The sequence below is a fragment of the Kickxella alabastrina genome, assembly GCF_025024165.1.
Source record: "Kickxella alabastrina strain RSA 675 chromosome Unknown BX661scaffold_14, whole genome shotgun sequence".
Classification (NCBI taxonomy): domain Eukaryota; kingdom Fungi; phylum Kickxellomycota; class Kickxellomycetes; order Kickxellales; family Kickxellaceae; genus Kickxella; species Kickxella alabastrina.
In genome coordinates this window covers 362287-376371 of record NW_026251485.1, presented here as the reverse complement: position 1 = coordinate 376371, position 14085 = coordinate 362287, and the positions used below count along the sequence as shown (strand labels likewise).

The window sequence follows — 14085 nt, the reverse complement described above, 5'->3', positions numbered from 1 at the left end:
TCTTCTCCGCCTCGTTGACCATGGCTGAGGCGGTTTTCGCAAGACCGAGCTTGACAAACAGAGCGTGCGCAGCAATAAGCTGGTCCTTCTTGTCGCTAGCCATTTTTTGTTGGTTTGTTATGTAAAAAATAAATTGACTGAGTTTGTCTAATGTTTTTTTGTTCGGTAAATTAATACGAATTTATAATACGGTTGCAAGAAAAGGAATCCAACAGTGGCGTGTGACGAGTCTATCCGGAGTAATGGTGCAACAACAAAATTTTTTTTGCTGTTTTGTTTGTGTGGGTCGACGATCCTTTTTTTGTGTGCGTAATACTAATCTTACTTTTTTAATCAATCAAATCAAACCGCTTCAGTTGCATTCCCCACGCTCAACCCCAACTCGAAAGCCAGCTCCAGATCCAGATACAAATCTAGATCCAGCATCATCTAGAAAACGCATACGCGCTTGAACAATGTAAGAAAATGATCGTATGTATATAATATGGAAGAAAGTGAAAAATCCGAAAACAATAATGAAGCTAACTCAGAGATACAATCCCCGCACTCTAAGCAAAATCATTACGCAGTGATTCATACACCTTCCAAGAGCTGTTGACCTTGAACTCTGGCGGCGCAATGGGGTTATCTACCTGACCGCGGAAAGTTCCTGTGAGCTGTTTGTCGCGAACCATCATCTTACGATCCCAGTCATCAAGGCTGTAACGCACGGCCTTGCCCTCATTGCGCTTCGTCTGTGCGTATCTAATTCCTGTCCCTGTAACCACAAACATGCCCGCGATAACCGCGAACGGAATAAAACTCTCAAACGGAATCGGCATCTCTAATGTGAAACTGATTTAATTGTATGGATTTGTTAAGAAAAAGCGTAGATATTTTTACAAAAGAGAAGAGTTAAAGAAAGCTCTGCTGGTGCTGCTGCCGATTGGCGAAATTGAATGCAAGAGAAAAAGTACAGAAAACTCAAATTCGTGCTTTTTTATATCTCATCTATGGTGTGCGAGGCTTTGTAGCGTTTAGACAGGTAGCTCGCTCATGCGTTTTCAAAATAGCTAGAAAGTGATAACAAAATTGAATCACGGGATAACAAATTTGGCGATCGATCAAGGAAATTCAACCACCTGTTTGTCCAAAAGTATAATTATAGAATAATTATTTCCAGTCCTCACCCACTTCGTAGTCGCTGCTTTTACCCAATGGGGATTGAGCTGCCAGGTAGCAATAGCTGGCTTGATGTGAGGAAAATGATAAAAATGATCTAGTCTTGTTGCACTTGGGAGCAGCGCTTGGTTTGGGCGCAGCATTTGGATCAATTGACGGTCTGCCATGGTGGTTGTAAGCTGGGTGGCACTCACCAAATTTGCGACGATACAACAATAGCAAAATAAAATTGCACCCCGATGCAATGTCGCGGTTCCAACACCTGAACTCGGTGTTGGACTCGATTTTTAAATATATAATTGCTATTTATTGTTTATGAAAGCTAAAAAATATCATTGGTTGACTAGCAATTAAAGAATTTTCTGTTGCGACTGCGCCAGCAATGGTTGATATATGTGTAATGTGTAATGCTTCTCAACATTAACGTAACAACCTTAAAAACCTATTCAACTTATTTCTGGGCCAATGTTTGCAAACCGTCCCTTCTTCGACTGGTGCAGTTGTTCAGAGATCGTCGTCCTCCATCTCCTCGTCATCGTCATCATCATCGTTTGCCTTCTCCGCGTACTCGACAGCCTCGTCAAACACGTCCTGCGGAACATGGGTGTGCAGGCCATTGGACTCGGCGCAAACCCACGAAGCTCGAGCTCAAACAGCTTGTCCTTCGTCTCGTCATGCACGGCATAAATAATGCGCGCTGCCTCTTTCAGGGCATCGCGCACAGACAGATTATCCAGATCGAGCTTCTCAATCTCCGTCTTGGCCGCCTGCTTACCCTTTCCAGCAGCGCACCCGCGGTAACCCATGTACTGACCCGAAGGCTCAATCATATAGAGCTGCGGCCCGTCAACATCCACCGTGGCCAAAATAGTGCTCACGCCAAAGGGCCTGACAGACGAGTAAAGAGTGTACGCCTGGATATACATACCCATGCGCTCGGCAATGATCTTGGCTGGAATATTGGCCTTGTATGTGCCATGGTAGTGGCTGGCCTCGTCGCGGGTGCGCTTCACCAAGTGTCTTGTGTCCGACATCCACCCGGCAGAGGCCACGCCAATGTGTCTTCCGGCTGTCATGATGCGCCGGTTGGAGTGCGGGACCAGAGACGCGAGTGTTTAATCTTCTCAACTGCCAGAACCACGCCGCCTTTGACACGGAGCCCGATGGCTGTGCCGCTGTTATCCACCGCCTTTTCTGCATACTCCACCTGGAAAACACGCCCATCGGGCGAGTAAGTGCTGACTGACAAGTCGTACTACAAAACAAGAAAAGCAAAACAGCAGTCGAGATTCAATAGCGACACGACGGATAGAAAAAGAAAGATTTCTAATTAGCAACTTTTGTCTTAGCGAACTTGGTCAATTCCTGACTGCCGCACAAAGTTTTATTTTTGAACCGCTTCTACAATACGTACACCTGTACCAATAGACGTCATTTTGCTCCTGTTTAACTTTGCTTTGGAAAAATAGAAATTATAAAGAAATTAAATGCGGTTGAATGAATTTAGTACACGAGCAAAAAAAAAGAAGAAAAATAAAGTGGAAAATATGGCAAGCGCGCGGCTGGTCTAGCAGCTTTTTTCTCTTGCTTTTTCATTTTAGTTGAAGACGTAAGCGCTTCAGAAAAAATAAAGCCAGCACTTGAAGAATTAAAAATTGGCAGACTAAAATTTCTGCATCCGACTGACGTATACACAGCCAAAAAAGTGCATAAAATGCACTTTTGGCCAAGTGTCCCCTGTGGCACCTGGCAGACCGATTGCCCCCTTTTTGCGCACAAGCAAAAAAATTCCAAAGAGAATGACAGAAAAAAGGACATGTCACAGATCGGAGAACGCCTGCGAGGTGCGATGCCAGTGATAAACCCGCACCAGATGTACTCCCAGACCGAGAAAACCATGCTTCCCTTGTAGAGCCGCACGTGGCAGGCAACAGGGGTGACAAAGCCAACCATAGACGCAGCGACAGCACCTAGAATAGGCACGACCTTAGAAATGTCCGATACAAACAGAGCACAGAACACCAAAACCAGCATCGCAGACTGCAGAAGCCGACGCGACAGAGCGCTGCTTTGTGGGTGCAGGCTGGGAATAATGGGCGACTTTGCCAGATCGCCGTACATGGTGTAGCTGACTACAGCGACACAAAGGTAGATCAAAGCAATGAAGGATGTGGCTAGCGAAAGCGTCTTGGTCCACTGCTTGGGAAGTCCTATAGATGCCTCGAGAGCGAGCCACTTTAGGTTGCCACCAAAGCTGAAGCAGATAGACGCCAGGAAATGGGCGCCAGCTTGAGATCAATTGCCTTTGTCGGCGGTCTGGCATTCATGTACCCCATGTCGCTAATGCCCAATCACACAATGATGACGACAGTCGCCACAGTGGTCAGCGTGCCAAATAAGCTGAATACAAACACGTCATTCACCTTGCACGCCATGAAAATCACCGCCCACACTAGGAGCGCTGAAAACGCAATCCAAAACTGCACGCCCAGATGATCCATCAACATGCCAGCCACCAGCGAGTGATTGTTGATTTCCGCAAGCGCAATGTATATCCCGACGACGCCCAACAGGTTAAAATCCTTGAGCATCCTCACTACCATGCGGCCACCCCGCCAAAGGCCGCCTTGGTAACCTCGGAGTACAATTTGAGTTGCATCCCAGGCGTGCAATACATTATTGATAATGAATTTTGGAATTTCCAGACATTTATAGCGAAATAGTTTTTTTAAAAGCTTTTAAAAAACAAGAGGTTTCCTAATTTTTTAGCCTAAAATATCAGAAAATCCAGATTTTTAAAGATGCGGGAAAGTATTTAGATTTGTGTCTGACTGGTGCTTTGGCTGTGAGTTAAACGTGACGCTTAATGATGTAATTATATTCATCCAACTCTGTCGCAGCAGCAGCAGCAGGAGGTAGCCGCAACAGGCGTTAATATAATTCTGGCGGTAGAAAAACCTCGCCAAATTTATACCACAGCTTGCTCCAGTGCACAATGGAAGACTGCCTGCAAACCTTTAGGGCCGACAGAACCAGGCTTAAAATGGCGAAAAAGTGTCATCAGGCAGACGGAAGTGGAATCGCGACATGGCTGCGTGCTAAACTTTCGCATAATCCTTAATACCCTGTTTGCAGGTAATCGGCCTCCCCATTTATTGCACAAAAAGGCATCATCAGAGTCGGCTGAACCCGAGTCTACAGCGACGCTCAAGCCAGAGCCAAAGCCCAACCTAAGCGTGTGCGCAATAATACATTTGCCCCTGCTTCTTCTCTTTGTAAGAAGCAGCGAACTGGATAATATCGTCAACCATAGTGGCCTATTGCTACTAGTTTCTAAACACTGTGGGGGAAGGATGTTGGTTGGAAGCATATTTGTAGCCTCATTTCTTATAGTGTAGAGGTACTTGATCAGGATTTCGCCACTGTAGGCTGAGATTGCAGCTGCCAACATAATGTAGAAAACGCCGGCCCAGCCGCCCTGCTTGAGCGCATATGGCAGCTGAAGTATTCCCATGCCTGCAGTGATGCACACAATGTGAAAGGATGTCTCAGTGCTGCTGCTCTGGTTTCGCGCGTTTGCATTTTAGTTTCCGGGGTCTTGTCTGTTGTATTCGCCCAATATGGCCGCGTATCCTGGCGCGTCCCTGGTTGCAGAGTCACTGCTGTCTCTGCCGCTGCCAGTGCCGCTGGCCAGTAAGGGCTGTGTATGTGAGTTGAGTTTGGTCGTAATAACATTGTTGCTGTTGAAAGATAAAATAACAAACAGGCGGGATAAAACGGAAATACAAAATGAAGAAAGCGTATTTCTTGTCTGTGCCATCGGGTCTAGCAGGCAAATAATTATAACTGATTCTGCCGCTGACCATGAAGAGCGCGCTGCCAGATACAATCAGCCGATCAGCCAGTATTTGGGTGGGCTTAAAGTGGGTCGATTCCTGACTTCTTACTAAATGGATGTTTGCTGATACAAACGGAATAAAAAAGTATAATTTTCAAAAATTTTAAATAGAAATTAGTCAAAAATGATCTTTACAGGCTTGGCATTGGTATCACATCCTTGAAGAACGCGCCATACGAGTCGTGCTGCTTCTTCTTGACAGTGGTGCCAAACTTGAGCAGATTTTCGGGGACCGCCATGTTGGCACCTTTGAGCATGTTGATCAGCTCGCCTGAGTGCGCCTTGTCGAGGTCGGTGAAGAAAGTGTACGCGACACCTCTCTTGCCGGCACGGGCTGTGCGTCCGCAACGATGGGTGTAGTCGTCAATGGTTAGGGGGAACGTGTAGTTGATGACATACTCGACATCGGGACATCCAGGCCGCGAGCAGCGACATCGGTGGCAATGAGCAGGGGGATGCTGCCACTGCGGAACTGCTCAATGGCGTCCGTGCGCTGGTGCTGCGCCTTATCGCCGTGAATGGAAACGCAGTTGTAGCCCTTGCCTGCAGCATGCTCTCGATGCGGCTGGCCTCCTTCTTATACAGCGCAAACACCAGGACGCGGTTCTTGCGCGATTTGTGGTGCTTTTGCAACAGCTCAATCAGCCTGCGGTCCTTCTGATGCCGATCCATGACCTCGACAATCTGGTCGACACGTTCGTTAATAGCAAGCTCGTCGGATCCAATAGAGACGCGGACGGGGTTGCGCAAGAAGGTGCTAGCAAGAGTGCGCACGCTCTTGGGCCAGGTCGCGCTGAACATGACTGTCTGGCGGGCTTCGGCGGGGCGGAGCATGCTGATGATGTTGCTGATGTCCTTCTCGAATCCCTGGTCCAACATGCGGTCAGCCTCGTCGAGAACCAAAAACGAAACTTCGGACAGATCAATGGCATTGTCATTCTCGGCCAAGTCAATCAAGCGGCCAGGCGTGGCAACAATGATCGCGGGCTTCTTGCTCCTCAGCTCCATGTTCTGCTTTTGCTTGGAGTCGCCACCGTACAGGCACACGGAGGTAATGTTCAGAGTCCTTCCGGCCTCCACGCACTGCTCGTGAGTCTGCATGGCAAGCTCGCGTGTCGGCGAAACAACGAGGACCAGGGGCTTGGCGCACTTTTGCGCGCGGTGGCCGTACTTCTCCTTCAAAAAGTGGATGGCTGGCAACGCAAACGCATAGGTTTTTCCGGATCCGGTCTCGGCAATGCCAATAACGTCGCGCGCAGCAGTGACCACGGGCCAGCAGGCGGACTGGATGGGCGTGGGCTTGGAGAACTTTGAGCAGGCACTCATGAGCTCATGGCCAAAGGGAGCCTGCTTAAAGTCCAAGAACGGCATAAAGGAATCATCACCAGTGACGGAGATGTTGTGCTTCTCGTAAAACTCCTTGGCCTGCTCAATGGTGACTGCGGAGGCAGCAACAGGCTTCTGGGAAGTATCCTTTTTGTCCTTGGAGTCCGACTTGCTCTTCTTGGCCGGCTTCTCCTTCTCGGCCTCTTCGGCCTTGCTGCTGTCCTCCTTGTCTGCGGCATCGTCGCTGCTGTGTTTCCGCTTCTCCTTTTCTCCTTCTTTGCCTGCTTCTTCATGGCCTTCATGGCACCTTGTCCTTTGACGAGGTCTTGTCGATAGCGGCAGCGGCCTTAATGTTGGTATCAGGCATTCTTTTGTATGAATAAAAAGTATAAAAGTGTTCGAAAGTACAAAAGACAAGTGGAAAGGAACAAGTGTGAACATTAATTGCTGTTCAAGGTTTTTTCGCACAATATATTTTTACATTGACCAAAAAAAAAAAGTTTTTTGCTATTTAATATTTGGCGATTCATTGATGCAAATCGAATCAAGCGATATTATCCCCGCCAGCGATTTCGGCCAGCCGCCATAATCATCAGCGCATATGTGGCACTTTGCGGTCTGCGAAGCGGATAAGCTTAAGCTTGCTTTATATGCATTTTATATTTTTTGTTTAAAAAAAACCTCTTTTGCACAGCTCCTCAAGCATGCTCTCTTCGAATTCACGGCTATGGCTGCCGCGGCCTACCACGTGCTGACAGTGCAGCGCAAATTCAGCAGCAAGAGGCCAGGACTGGGTCTCTCAGAAACGCTCAAAAGCGTGATAAATACTGGCACCCCAGGAGACAACGTCAAGGTCACCGGCTGGGTGCGTTCAGTGCGCATGCAAAAGCGGATTGCCTTTGCTGAGGTTACTGATGGATCGACACTTCGTGGCATCCAGATCATCATGGACGATCGCAGATGGCCACCGACCTGTCCACCGGGTGCTCAGTTGAGATCACCGGCAAGCTGGCCACCAGCCCCGGGCGCGAGCAGAGCAAGGAGATACAGGCCACACACGTCAGCGTCATTGGAAAGTCTGATCCTGAGTCGTATCCTCTGCAGAAGAAGAGGCACACGCTGGAGTTTCTGCGTGAAATCGGCTATCTGCGCCCGCGCTCGCAGACCATCGGCGCAGTGACCCGTCTGCGAGACCAGGCCGAAATCGGGCTACACAAATTCTTTCACGACCACGACTTCATGCGGATACACACGCCCGCACTGACCACCAATGATTGTGAGGGCGGCGGCGAGACCTTCAATGTGGTCACTGCGGGCACAGACCATCCAGAGACAGGCTTTTTCGGCAAAAGGTCAACCTGACGGTGTCAGGGCAGCTGCATCTCGAGGTGTTTGCTGGTGCGTTCAAGCGCGTATACAACTTCAACCAGTCCTTCCGCGCCGAGCCCAGCCAGACGGGCAGGCACTTGTCCGAGTTTTGGATGCTAGAGGCTGAGTGCGCATTCATGAACGACCTGCCTACTCTGGTGAACATCGAGGAGGAAATGATTCGCTCAACCACGCAGCACATTGCTGATACTGCGGGAACAGACCTCGACTTTTTCTTGCACAAGAACGAAGATTGGGCAAGCTTGTGCAGCGATTGACCAACACAGAGCCGTACGCGCGCATAAGCTACACAGAGGCCATCGACATCCTCCAGCGCGCTGACGCCAAGGCCAAGTTTAGCTTCAAGCCGCAATGGGGCCAGGGGCTGCAGAGCGAGCACGAGCGCTATCTGGCCACTACCCACTTTGCAGGGCCTGTGTTCGTCACCGATTATCCCGCAGATATCAAGTCGTTCTATATGCTGCCCAATCCCGATGGCCGCACAGTGGCGTGCATGGATCTGTTGGTTCCTGGACCCTGTGAGTTGCTCGGTGGCAGTCTGAGAGATCATGACTACCAGCGGCTGAAGAGTAAGGTCGAGAGTCTGGGCTTCGAGGAAGGGTCACTGGACTGGTATCTCGATTTGCGCAAGTACGGCTCGACGCCGCACGGCGGATTTGGCATGGGATTCGAGAGATACATCCAAATGATAACTGGGCTTGAAAGCGTGAGGGACATTATCCCCTTTCCGAGACACGCCGGCCGTTGCCAGTATTAACCCTACCATTCGGGCACGTGTGTCTGTATGTAAATTGTGTTTTATGCAACTTGGTTGATGCAATTATCGATAATATTAATGAAAAATGCATAGTCAACTGGATATCAATAATGATAGTGTAGTTGGCCAGATATGCCGCTCTGGCTCAGTAGATGCGCTTAGCGACGTTGGTCCAAAACTCGTTTTTGAGTATTTCTTTCATCACGTCAGGTAATGCAGTCATAAAAACATCGATGCCATCGCTGGAGTCCTGACTGGTTAACAACAACACGCCGTTGGCACGGAACTCTTTGATTGGGCTCACCCACGCCGGACGGCCATAGCCAAAGTCCCCCTGGTACATGTCGGGCATCACGTCGTACACAAAAGTCATAGCACTTTTGTGGTTCATGAAGCGCGCCAGCGGCTTTGCAAACGAGGACGGGCGCGAAGCAACCATGTCCATGTGGCTGGCGATGTACGGTAGGGTAATGTCTTTGGTGACCTGTCTAAAATCTGTGAGCGTTCTGGACAGGGACTCTACAGTGGTCGCAGACTCGAGCTCAGCAACTGGGCAACACATGATCTTGGGGATCAGTATATTTCCGGCATATAGCTTGTCAGAGAGTCCCAAATGGTCGCGCACCTCAAAGATGACTGCCACAGGCACGGTCCCCTTGCTTGGGGTATCGACAGCAGGTTGAACGGCACCCTTAATGCGGCTCTCAACCACGCTTTGCGCCTGTGCTCTGGTCTTGGATGTCAGCGACAGCATAAGCTCGTTGTCGGATATCTTGTCGATGTCCGGAATGTACCCGCTGATCGAGTCCCGCAATGACTCGAATGCCGCGCGCGAAACGTGAAAAAGATGCGCTTTGGCGTTTTGGCGCTCAATTACTTTGCTTATTATGTACCCGCGCAACTTGGGCGAAATCCATGCCATCCACTCGGCAACAATGCTGAATCCCTCAAACGTCTTTGCGGTTTCTTTGTGAAGCTGGGCGCGCTCCTTTGGAAGGTAGTGCTGAATCGAAGAACGGTCCGTAATGAATGGCTGCATGTCGGCTATCTTCTCGGCTTGGTCGCTCTTCATTAGCTGGTGAATTTCGCACCAGCGCTTTATAATTTGCATGTGCGCCGGCCCGTCCACAACATAGTGAACCATACTCACATACACCATCACACCACTGTTAGCTTGGAGCCTGATTACGTGCACGTTTATCAGCTTTATTTCGCCGTTTTCGTCGGCCGCGGTCATCGGCCCAGCGGTGTTTACGCCATCCGGCCACGCACTCCAGCGGAACTTGGCCGACTTGAGGTCGTCAAAATGCACGTCGCTGTTGCTTTCTCTGTAGTCGGGCATATTGATGTTGTCCTTGTCCACGACTACGCTGACTCGCCCGCGCCCCTCTGTGCGGATGTGCCCGGCAAACATTGGGATCTGCTGCATCGTACGAAAAAACGAGTTGCGCAGGGAATCCGACAACATGAAGCTATCCGATGCCTCGGTGTTCTCATAAAAAAATACGAACGGGATGTTTGAGAACGACCCCTGCGTGTCAATAACGGTTATCGGGATAACCTGCGATTCGATGCTGTTTACAAACTCCTCCATTATTTTATTCTTAGATGTAATATTCAATATGGCAAGGAAGAAAGAAACATACTCATTCCCATGGCTCTGTGCAAAAGGTTTTTTTTTACATGTTTGCTTGTTTTTCAACTCCCCAAAAGATGCGTGTGGCTGTGTGAAAAGCAGTTAAAACAATTTGCCAATAACATTGTTCGTTTGTTGCAATAGGAAATTATATTTCAAATAGTCAATGGATGGTGATATTGTTCTCACTCCCTGCTCTCAAAATGTATAGTTCAAAGAACAAGCAAATTTAAGAGATTGCATATTGGCTTGGCGGACACTTCCACTGCCAGGCAATTAAGCCCGGGTCTGGATAACTACCAACCATGCCGGCCCTTGAATGACTTTTGTTATAGAGCCATATATACAAGGTCAGAAATAAAGCCCATGGCGGGCAAGGTGGTGCGGTAGACATTCAGCCTTATTCATCAAATTTAGTTCATGCTTTTAACTTTTTTATACTTCGCTCAATTTGTTTATTTTCTCTCTCGCTATGCAATCAGGATGGAGGAGAGATGTCGATTTGCAGGATACCTATTGTATTTTTGTAGTCTCATCCCTTTCTTTAGTGTAAGCACACACTGTAATCAACGCATGTCTCACACAGACATTTTAACCGCCAATCCAAATTATCTGAGGTGTTGAACATTTGCAGCTGTCTTCAAAAGTCGCGCCGAATAAAAATTTAATAAAAATTGGGCGATAAAAATATCACAAAAATTCATTATCCCACAACAGGCTTTGAAAGGTGCGTGCCACAAAACCAGAGCGATCGGCGGAAGAGCCCCCCTGAAAAACCCCAAGTGCGCTCCTTTCACCTCTCTACATTTGATTGTTTTATATCTTTTAAACCAAGGACTCACTTTCCCATAGTCTTAGATATACAATGTTCCACGAGTACAAGAACTTTGTCGAAGATGGCGACATGGTCGTCATTTACATCAACCACGACTCAATGGCTCCGATCACTGTCACCGCTGGGCAAGTATACAACAACAGGTTTGGAACCTTTAAGCACGAAGATATGATTGGACTTAAGTACGGCAGCAAGCTCATGACTCAGGATAACAGGGGCTTTGTTTACCTTTTGCACCCGACGCCGGCGTTGTGGACTCAGGTTGTTCCTCATCGCACGCAGATTCTGTATCTGCCTGACATCTCCTTTGTTTCCTTGCACCTGGACCTAAAGCCAGGGACAGTCATGATTGAGTCTGGTACAGGCAGTGGCTCATTTTCACACTCGATTGCGCGCACCATAGCACCAACAGGCCATCTTTATACATTCGAGTACCATGAGATCCGTGCGGCGACGGCGCGGAAAGAGTTTTTGGACCACAATCTGTCGCATATGGTCACCATTGAGCACAGAGACGTTATTGCCAACGGCTTTGGGATGCTCAATGCTGCTGACGCTGTGTTCCTCGACTTGCCTGCTCCCTGGGATGCAGTTGCGGCTGCTAAGGATGCGCTTCGCAAAGACACCATTGGCCGTATATGCTGCTTCAGCCCGTGCATTGAGCAGGTGCAGCGTACAGCGCTGGCGCTGGATGAACATGGTTTTTCCGATATCCGCATGTACGAGTGCCTGGCCAAGGACCACGAGGTCCGTGTAGTGTCACAGCCTGACATTGAGGAGGCGATCAGCGGGCAGAAGGTCAACTTTAAAATGTCCAAGTTTGATAGAAAGAAGCGCAAGCTTGAATCCGGCGCTGGCTATTCGGGCAGCGAACAAAACGGAAGCTCAGTTTCGACGGATATTCTGATGACAAAGCCCGTCGATGTTGCTCGCGGACACACTAGCTACCTGACATTCGCAATTCTGGCAGCAGAACAGGGCGGAAGCATGTCTGAGTAGAACACAAATATCCTATCAGCAACAACATATAAATGAGATATTTTGTTGCCAATAAAATTGATTTTTTGATAGCCTGCTACAAAGAAATCATTGATACAAAAAATGCTGGCGCAAAACAAAGGCTTGTCAACTGAAAATGAACATTGCGGACATTGCAGTCGGTTCATCTTTTCTTTAGCTCTTCTGGGTTTTACGCTTTAGTTAGTGTTAGTGTTGTTCCATTATTTCCAAAAATGCTAGCTCCGGTATATACAGCCTTGACAACACTTAGCAACAGAACAAAAGAAGCTAAGTTTCCTCAATTTCTCAAATTTATAGCCAAGTGGCGGTCGGCTGTTGAAGAGCGTATTTTGACTACAATTAACATTATTGCAAACATTCTAGGTTGGTCACAGCGCGTGCTACAAGACCGTGATTCGAGCGGACAGTGAGTCCCAAACTTATGTTATTGAAGCAGATGATAAGCTCGACTATGCCATTGAAGAGCTCAAGTACATCGCCAAGCTGGAGGCAGCCCTAAACTTGAGGTAAAAGTTGGCAGAATCGGCATGGTGAGGTTGCGCGACATTTCTGCAGACGACCCAGTAGCTGCCAAATACATATACATTCACAATTGTTTTGTTGTTTATCCTTGCATTTGAAATCAAAACACGAAAAACAACAACTACTACTCAAACAAGCAATCAAAGGTTTACTTGTAGGTCTTGCCGTCGTAGCACTCGCGGGGCAGGGAAGGACCCTCCCAGGCAAAGCAATCCTCAATCTCGGCGCGGGTCTTGGGGTCGGTGTGGTCGGCAGCGGTCCAGTTGTAGGACTCGTAGTCGGCAGCGTCAGTGACCTCCTCGGGGACCTCCAGACCGCGGACAATGAAGTAGCCCCAGATCATGTTGTCGTCATCCTTGCCCAGAGTGAGCAGGTTACCGAAGGCATACTTGCGAGCGCGCTCGAGACGGTTGAAGAAGCCGCTGATGAGGTTGTTGGTCATGAACAGCTTGGTCAGCTCGTCGTTGTACTTGTACTCGACCTTCCAGAAAGAGTAACCCTCAGCATCAAAGTGCTCCCAGAGCCAGTTCATGGCGGTGGGCTTGGTTTCGTTGTTCGAGTAGAAGCGCTTCCAGTCGTCGAGGACCATGTTGGGCTTGGGCAGCAGGTCAAGCTTGCTCTTGGGCTTGGGGGCGGCAACCTCGACCTCCTCGTCGTCGTCCTCAGCGGGCTTCTCAGCCTTCTTGGGCTTCTCGGCAGCGGGCTTCTTCTCGGCGGCGGGCTTCTTCTCGGCCTTCTCCTTCTTGGCGGGAGCGGCGAGCTCAATGCGCTTCTCGCACAGAACAACATCGCCAACAACGGCCTTGAAGGCGGGCTGGGCGATAATGGTCTTGAAGTAGCGGGTGAGGTTACGGTACTTCTTGCGGTCCTCGCTAGTCAGGTACAGCTTGTAAGCCATGATCAAATCACAGGCAACAACAACGTCGGCAACGGTGATGCGCTCACCGACAAGGAAAGTGCGGTTAATGAGCTGGGTGTTCAGGACATCGAGGAAGCGGAAGAACTGCTCCTCGAACTGCTGATGAGCGGGCTTGAAGAACTTCAGATAACCGAGCAGGGGGTACAGGACACCAGCCATGACAGGGGTGTAGTCACCCTCGGCGAAAAGGATGTACTGGAGAATCTCAGCGGTCTCCTCGGCAGTCTGGCCGAGCAGAGTGGACTCGCTACCAGCCTTCAAGGCAGTATAGTAGGCAATAGCGCTCGAGTCAGTCAGGGAGAAGCCATCAGCGCCCTCAAAAACGGGGACCTTGCCGGCGGGGTACTTGGCCAAGTACTCGGGAGTCTTGTTGTCGACGCCCATCTGGAAAGCGGGGGTGGTAGCGAGGTCGAGACCAGCAAGGGCTGCAACAATGCAGGCCTTGTAGTTACGAGTGCTCTCGACGGGGCCAATGATAGTACCAAAAGAAGTCATTTTAATTGATATAGTGGTAAAAAATTTAGTGCAGAAAAAAAGAGATGCAAAAAAGAAATGGAACTGCTAATAGAACCACATCGAACTATGCATTTGTAACTACGGCAAGCGATGGACCCCAAAAAAA

The 14085-nt window shown here is 49.0% G+C and overlaps 8 protein-coding genes across 8 annotated transcripts; 2 read left to right on the top strand and 6 right to left on the bottom strand.

Moving 5' to 3' along the window:
• Positions 1-185: 185 nt before the first annotated feature.
• Positions 186-1006, bottom strand: BX661DRAFT_183934 (uncharacterized protein). Its single transcript, XM_051536352.1, has one exon. The coding sequence runs from the start codon at positions 819-821 to the stop codon at positions 549-551; it is 273 nt and encodes a 90-aa protein (XP_051391041.1). The 5' UTR covers positions 822-1006; the 3' UTR covers positions 186-548.
• Positions 1007-1445: 439 nt separating this feature from the next.
• BX661DRAFT_183932 (20S proteasome subunit) lies at positions 1446-2686 on the bottom strand. Its single transcript, XM_051536351.1, has 4 exons — positions 2576-2686; positions 2269-2416; positions 1842-2230; positions 1446-1782 (listed from the first exon to the last, which is right to left on the bottom strand). The coding sequence occupies exons 1-4, from the start codon at positions 2594-2596 to the stop codon at positions 1666-1668; spliced, it is 675 nt and encodes a 224-aa protein (XP_051391040.1). The 5' UTR covers positions 2597-2686; the 3' UTR covers positions 1446-1665.
• Positions 2687-2996: 310 nt separating this feature from the next.
• BX661DRAFT_183931 (uncharacterized protein) lies at positions 2997-3965 on the bottom strand (the record flags this gene model as incomplete). The annotated part of the gene is given in 2 exon segments (XM_051536350.1): positions 2997-3396; positions 3411-3965. Coding segments are annotated over 2 exon segments (487 nt in total), but the record flags the coding sequence as incomplete, so codon positions are not given.
• Positions 3966-4129: 164 nt separating this feature from the next.
• Positions 4130-6752, bottom strand: BX661DRAFT_194053 (P-loop containing nucleoside triphosphate hydrolase protein; the record flags this gene model as incomplete). Its single annotated transcript, XM_051537844.1, is given in 5 exon segments — positions 4130-4198; positions 5215-5457; positions 5472-5597; positions 5654-6586; positions 6693-6752. The coding sequence occupies 5 exon segments, from the start codon at positions 6750-6752 to the stop codon at positions 4130-4132; spliced, it is 1431 nt and encodes a 476-aa protein (XP_051391038.1).
• Positions 6753-6959: 207 nt separating this feature from the next.
• BX661DRAFT_183928 (asparaginyl-tRNA synthetase) lies at positions 6960-8622 on the top strand. The gene is given in 4 exon segments (XM_051536349.1): positions 6960-7314; positions 7326-7690; positions 7738-8018; positions 8060-8622. 4 exon segments carry the CDS (start codon positions 7113-7115, stop codon positions 8529-8531), a joined length of 1320 nt encoding a protein of 439 aa, XP_051391037.1. The 5' UTR covers positions 6960-7112; the 3' UTR covers positions 8532-8622.
• Positions 8623-10153, bottom strand: BX661DRAFT_183927 (transferase). The gene has a single exon (XM_051536348.1). It carries the CDS (start codon positions 10123-10125, stop codon positions 8677-8679), a length of 1449 nt encoding a protein of 482 aa, XP_051391036.1. The 5' UTR covers positions 10126-10153; the 3' UTR covers positions 8623-8676.
• A 795-nt stretch (positions 10154-10948) lies between these two features.
• On the top strand, positions 10949-12078 carry BX661DRAFT_183926 (tRNA methyltransferase complex subunit Cpd1). Its single transcript, XM_051536347.1, has one exon. The coding sequence runs from the start codon at positions 11033-11035 to the stop codon at positions 11999-12001; it is 969 nt and encodes a 322-aa protein (XP_051391035.1). The 5' UTR covers positions 10949-11032; the 3' UTR covers positions 12002-12078.
• Positions 12079-12587: 509 nt separating this feature from the next.
• On the bottom strand, positions 12588-14026 carry BX661DRAFT_183924 (uncharacterized protein). Its single transcript, XM_051536346.1, has one exon. The coding sequence runs from the start codon at positions 13956-13958 to the stop codon at positions 12693-12695; it is 1266 nt and encodes a 421-aa protein (XP_051391034.1). The 5' UTR covers positions 13959-14026; the 3' UTR covers positions 12588-12692.
• Positions 14027-14085: the final 59 nt, after the last annotated feature.

Bases quoted from the DNA above. Each gene is read 5' to 3' on its own strand.
- BX661DRAFT_183932 (XM_051536351.1), bottom strand. From the start codon at position 2,596: ATGACGTCTATTGGTACAGGT. The intron at 2,417-2,575 runs GTACGTATTGTA...CTTGTTTTGTAG, and splicing joins TGACGTCTATTGGTACAGGT to TACGACTTGTCAGTCAGCAC. The intron at 2,231-2,268 runs GTCTCTGGTCCC...GCATCATGACAG, and splicing joins TGAGAAGATTAAACACTCGC to CCGGAAGACACATTGGCGTG.
- BX661DRAFT_183924 (XM_051536346.1), bottom strand. From the start codon at position 13,958: ATGACTTCTTTTGGTACTATCATTGGCCCCGTCGAGAGCACTCGTAAC.
- BX661DRAFT_183926 (XM_051536347.1), top strand. From the start codon at position 11,033: ATGTTCCACGAGTACAAGAACTTTGTCGAAGATGGCGACATGGTCGTC.
- BX661DRAFT_183927 (XM_051536348.1), bottom strand. From the start codon at position 10,125: ATGGAGGAGTTTGTAAACAGCATCGAATCGCAGGTTATCCCGATAACC.
- BX661DRAFT_183928 (XM_051536349.1), top strand. From the start codon at position 7,113: ATGGCTGCCGCGGCCTACCACGTGCTGACAGTGCAGCGCAAATTCAGC. The intron at 7,691-7,737 runs GTCACTGCGGGC...TTTCGGCAAAAG, and splicing joins GCGGCGAGACCTTCAATGTG to GTCAACCTGACGGTGTCAGG. The intron at 8,019-8,059 runs GTGCAGCGATTG...CGCGCGCATAAG, and splicing joins AACGAAGATTGGGCAAGCTT to CTACACAGAGGCCATCGACA.
- BX661DRAFT_183934 (XM_051536352.1), bottom strand. From the start codon at position 821: ATGCCGATTCCGTTTGAGAGTTTTATTCCGTTCGCGGTTATCGCGGGC.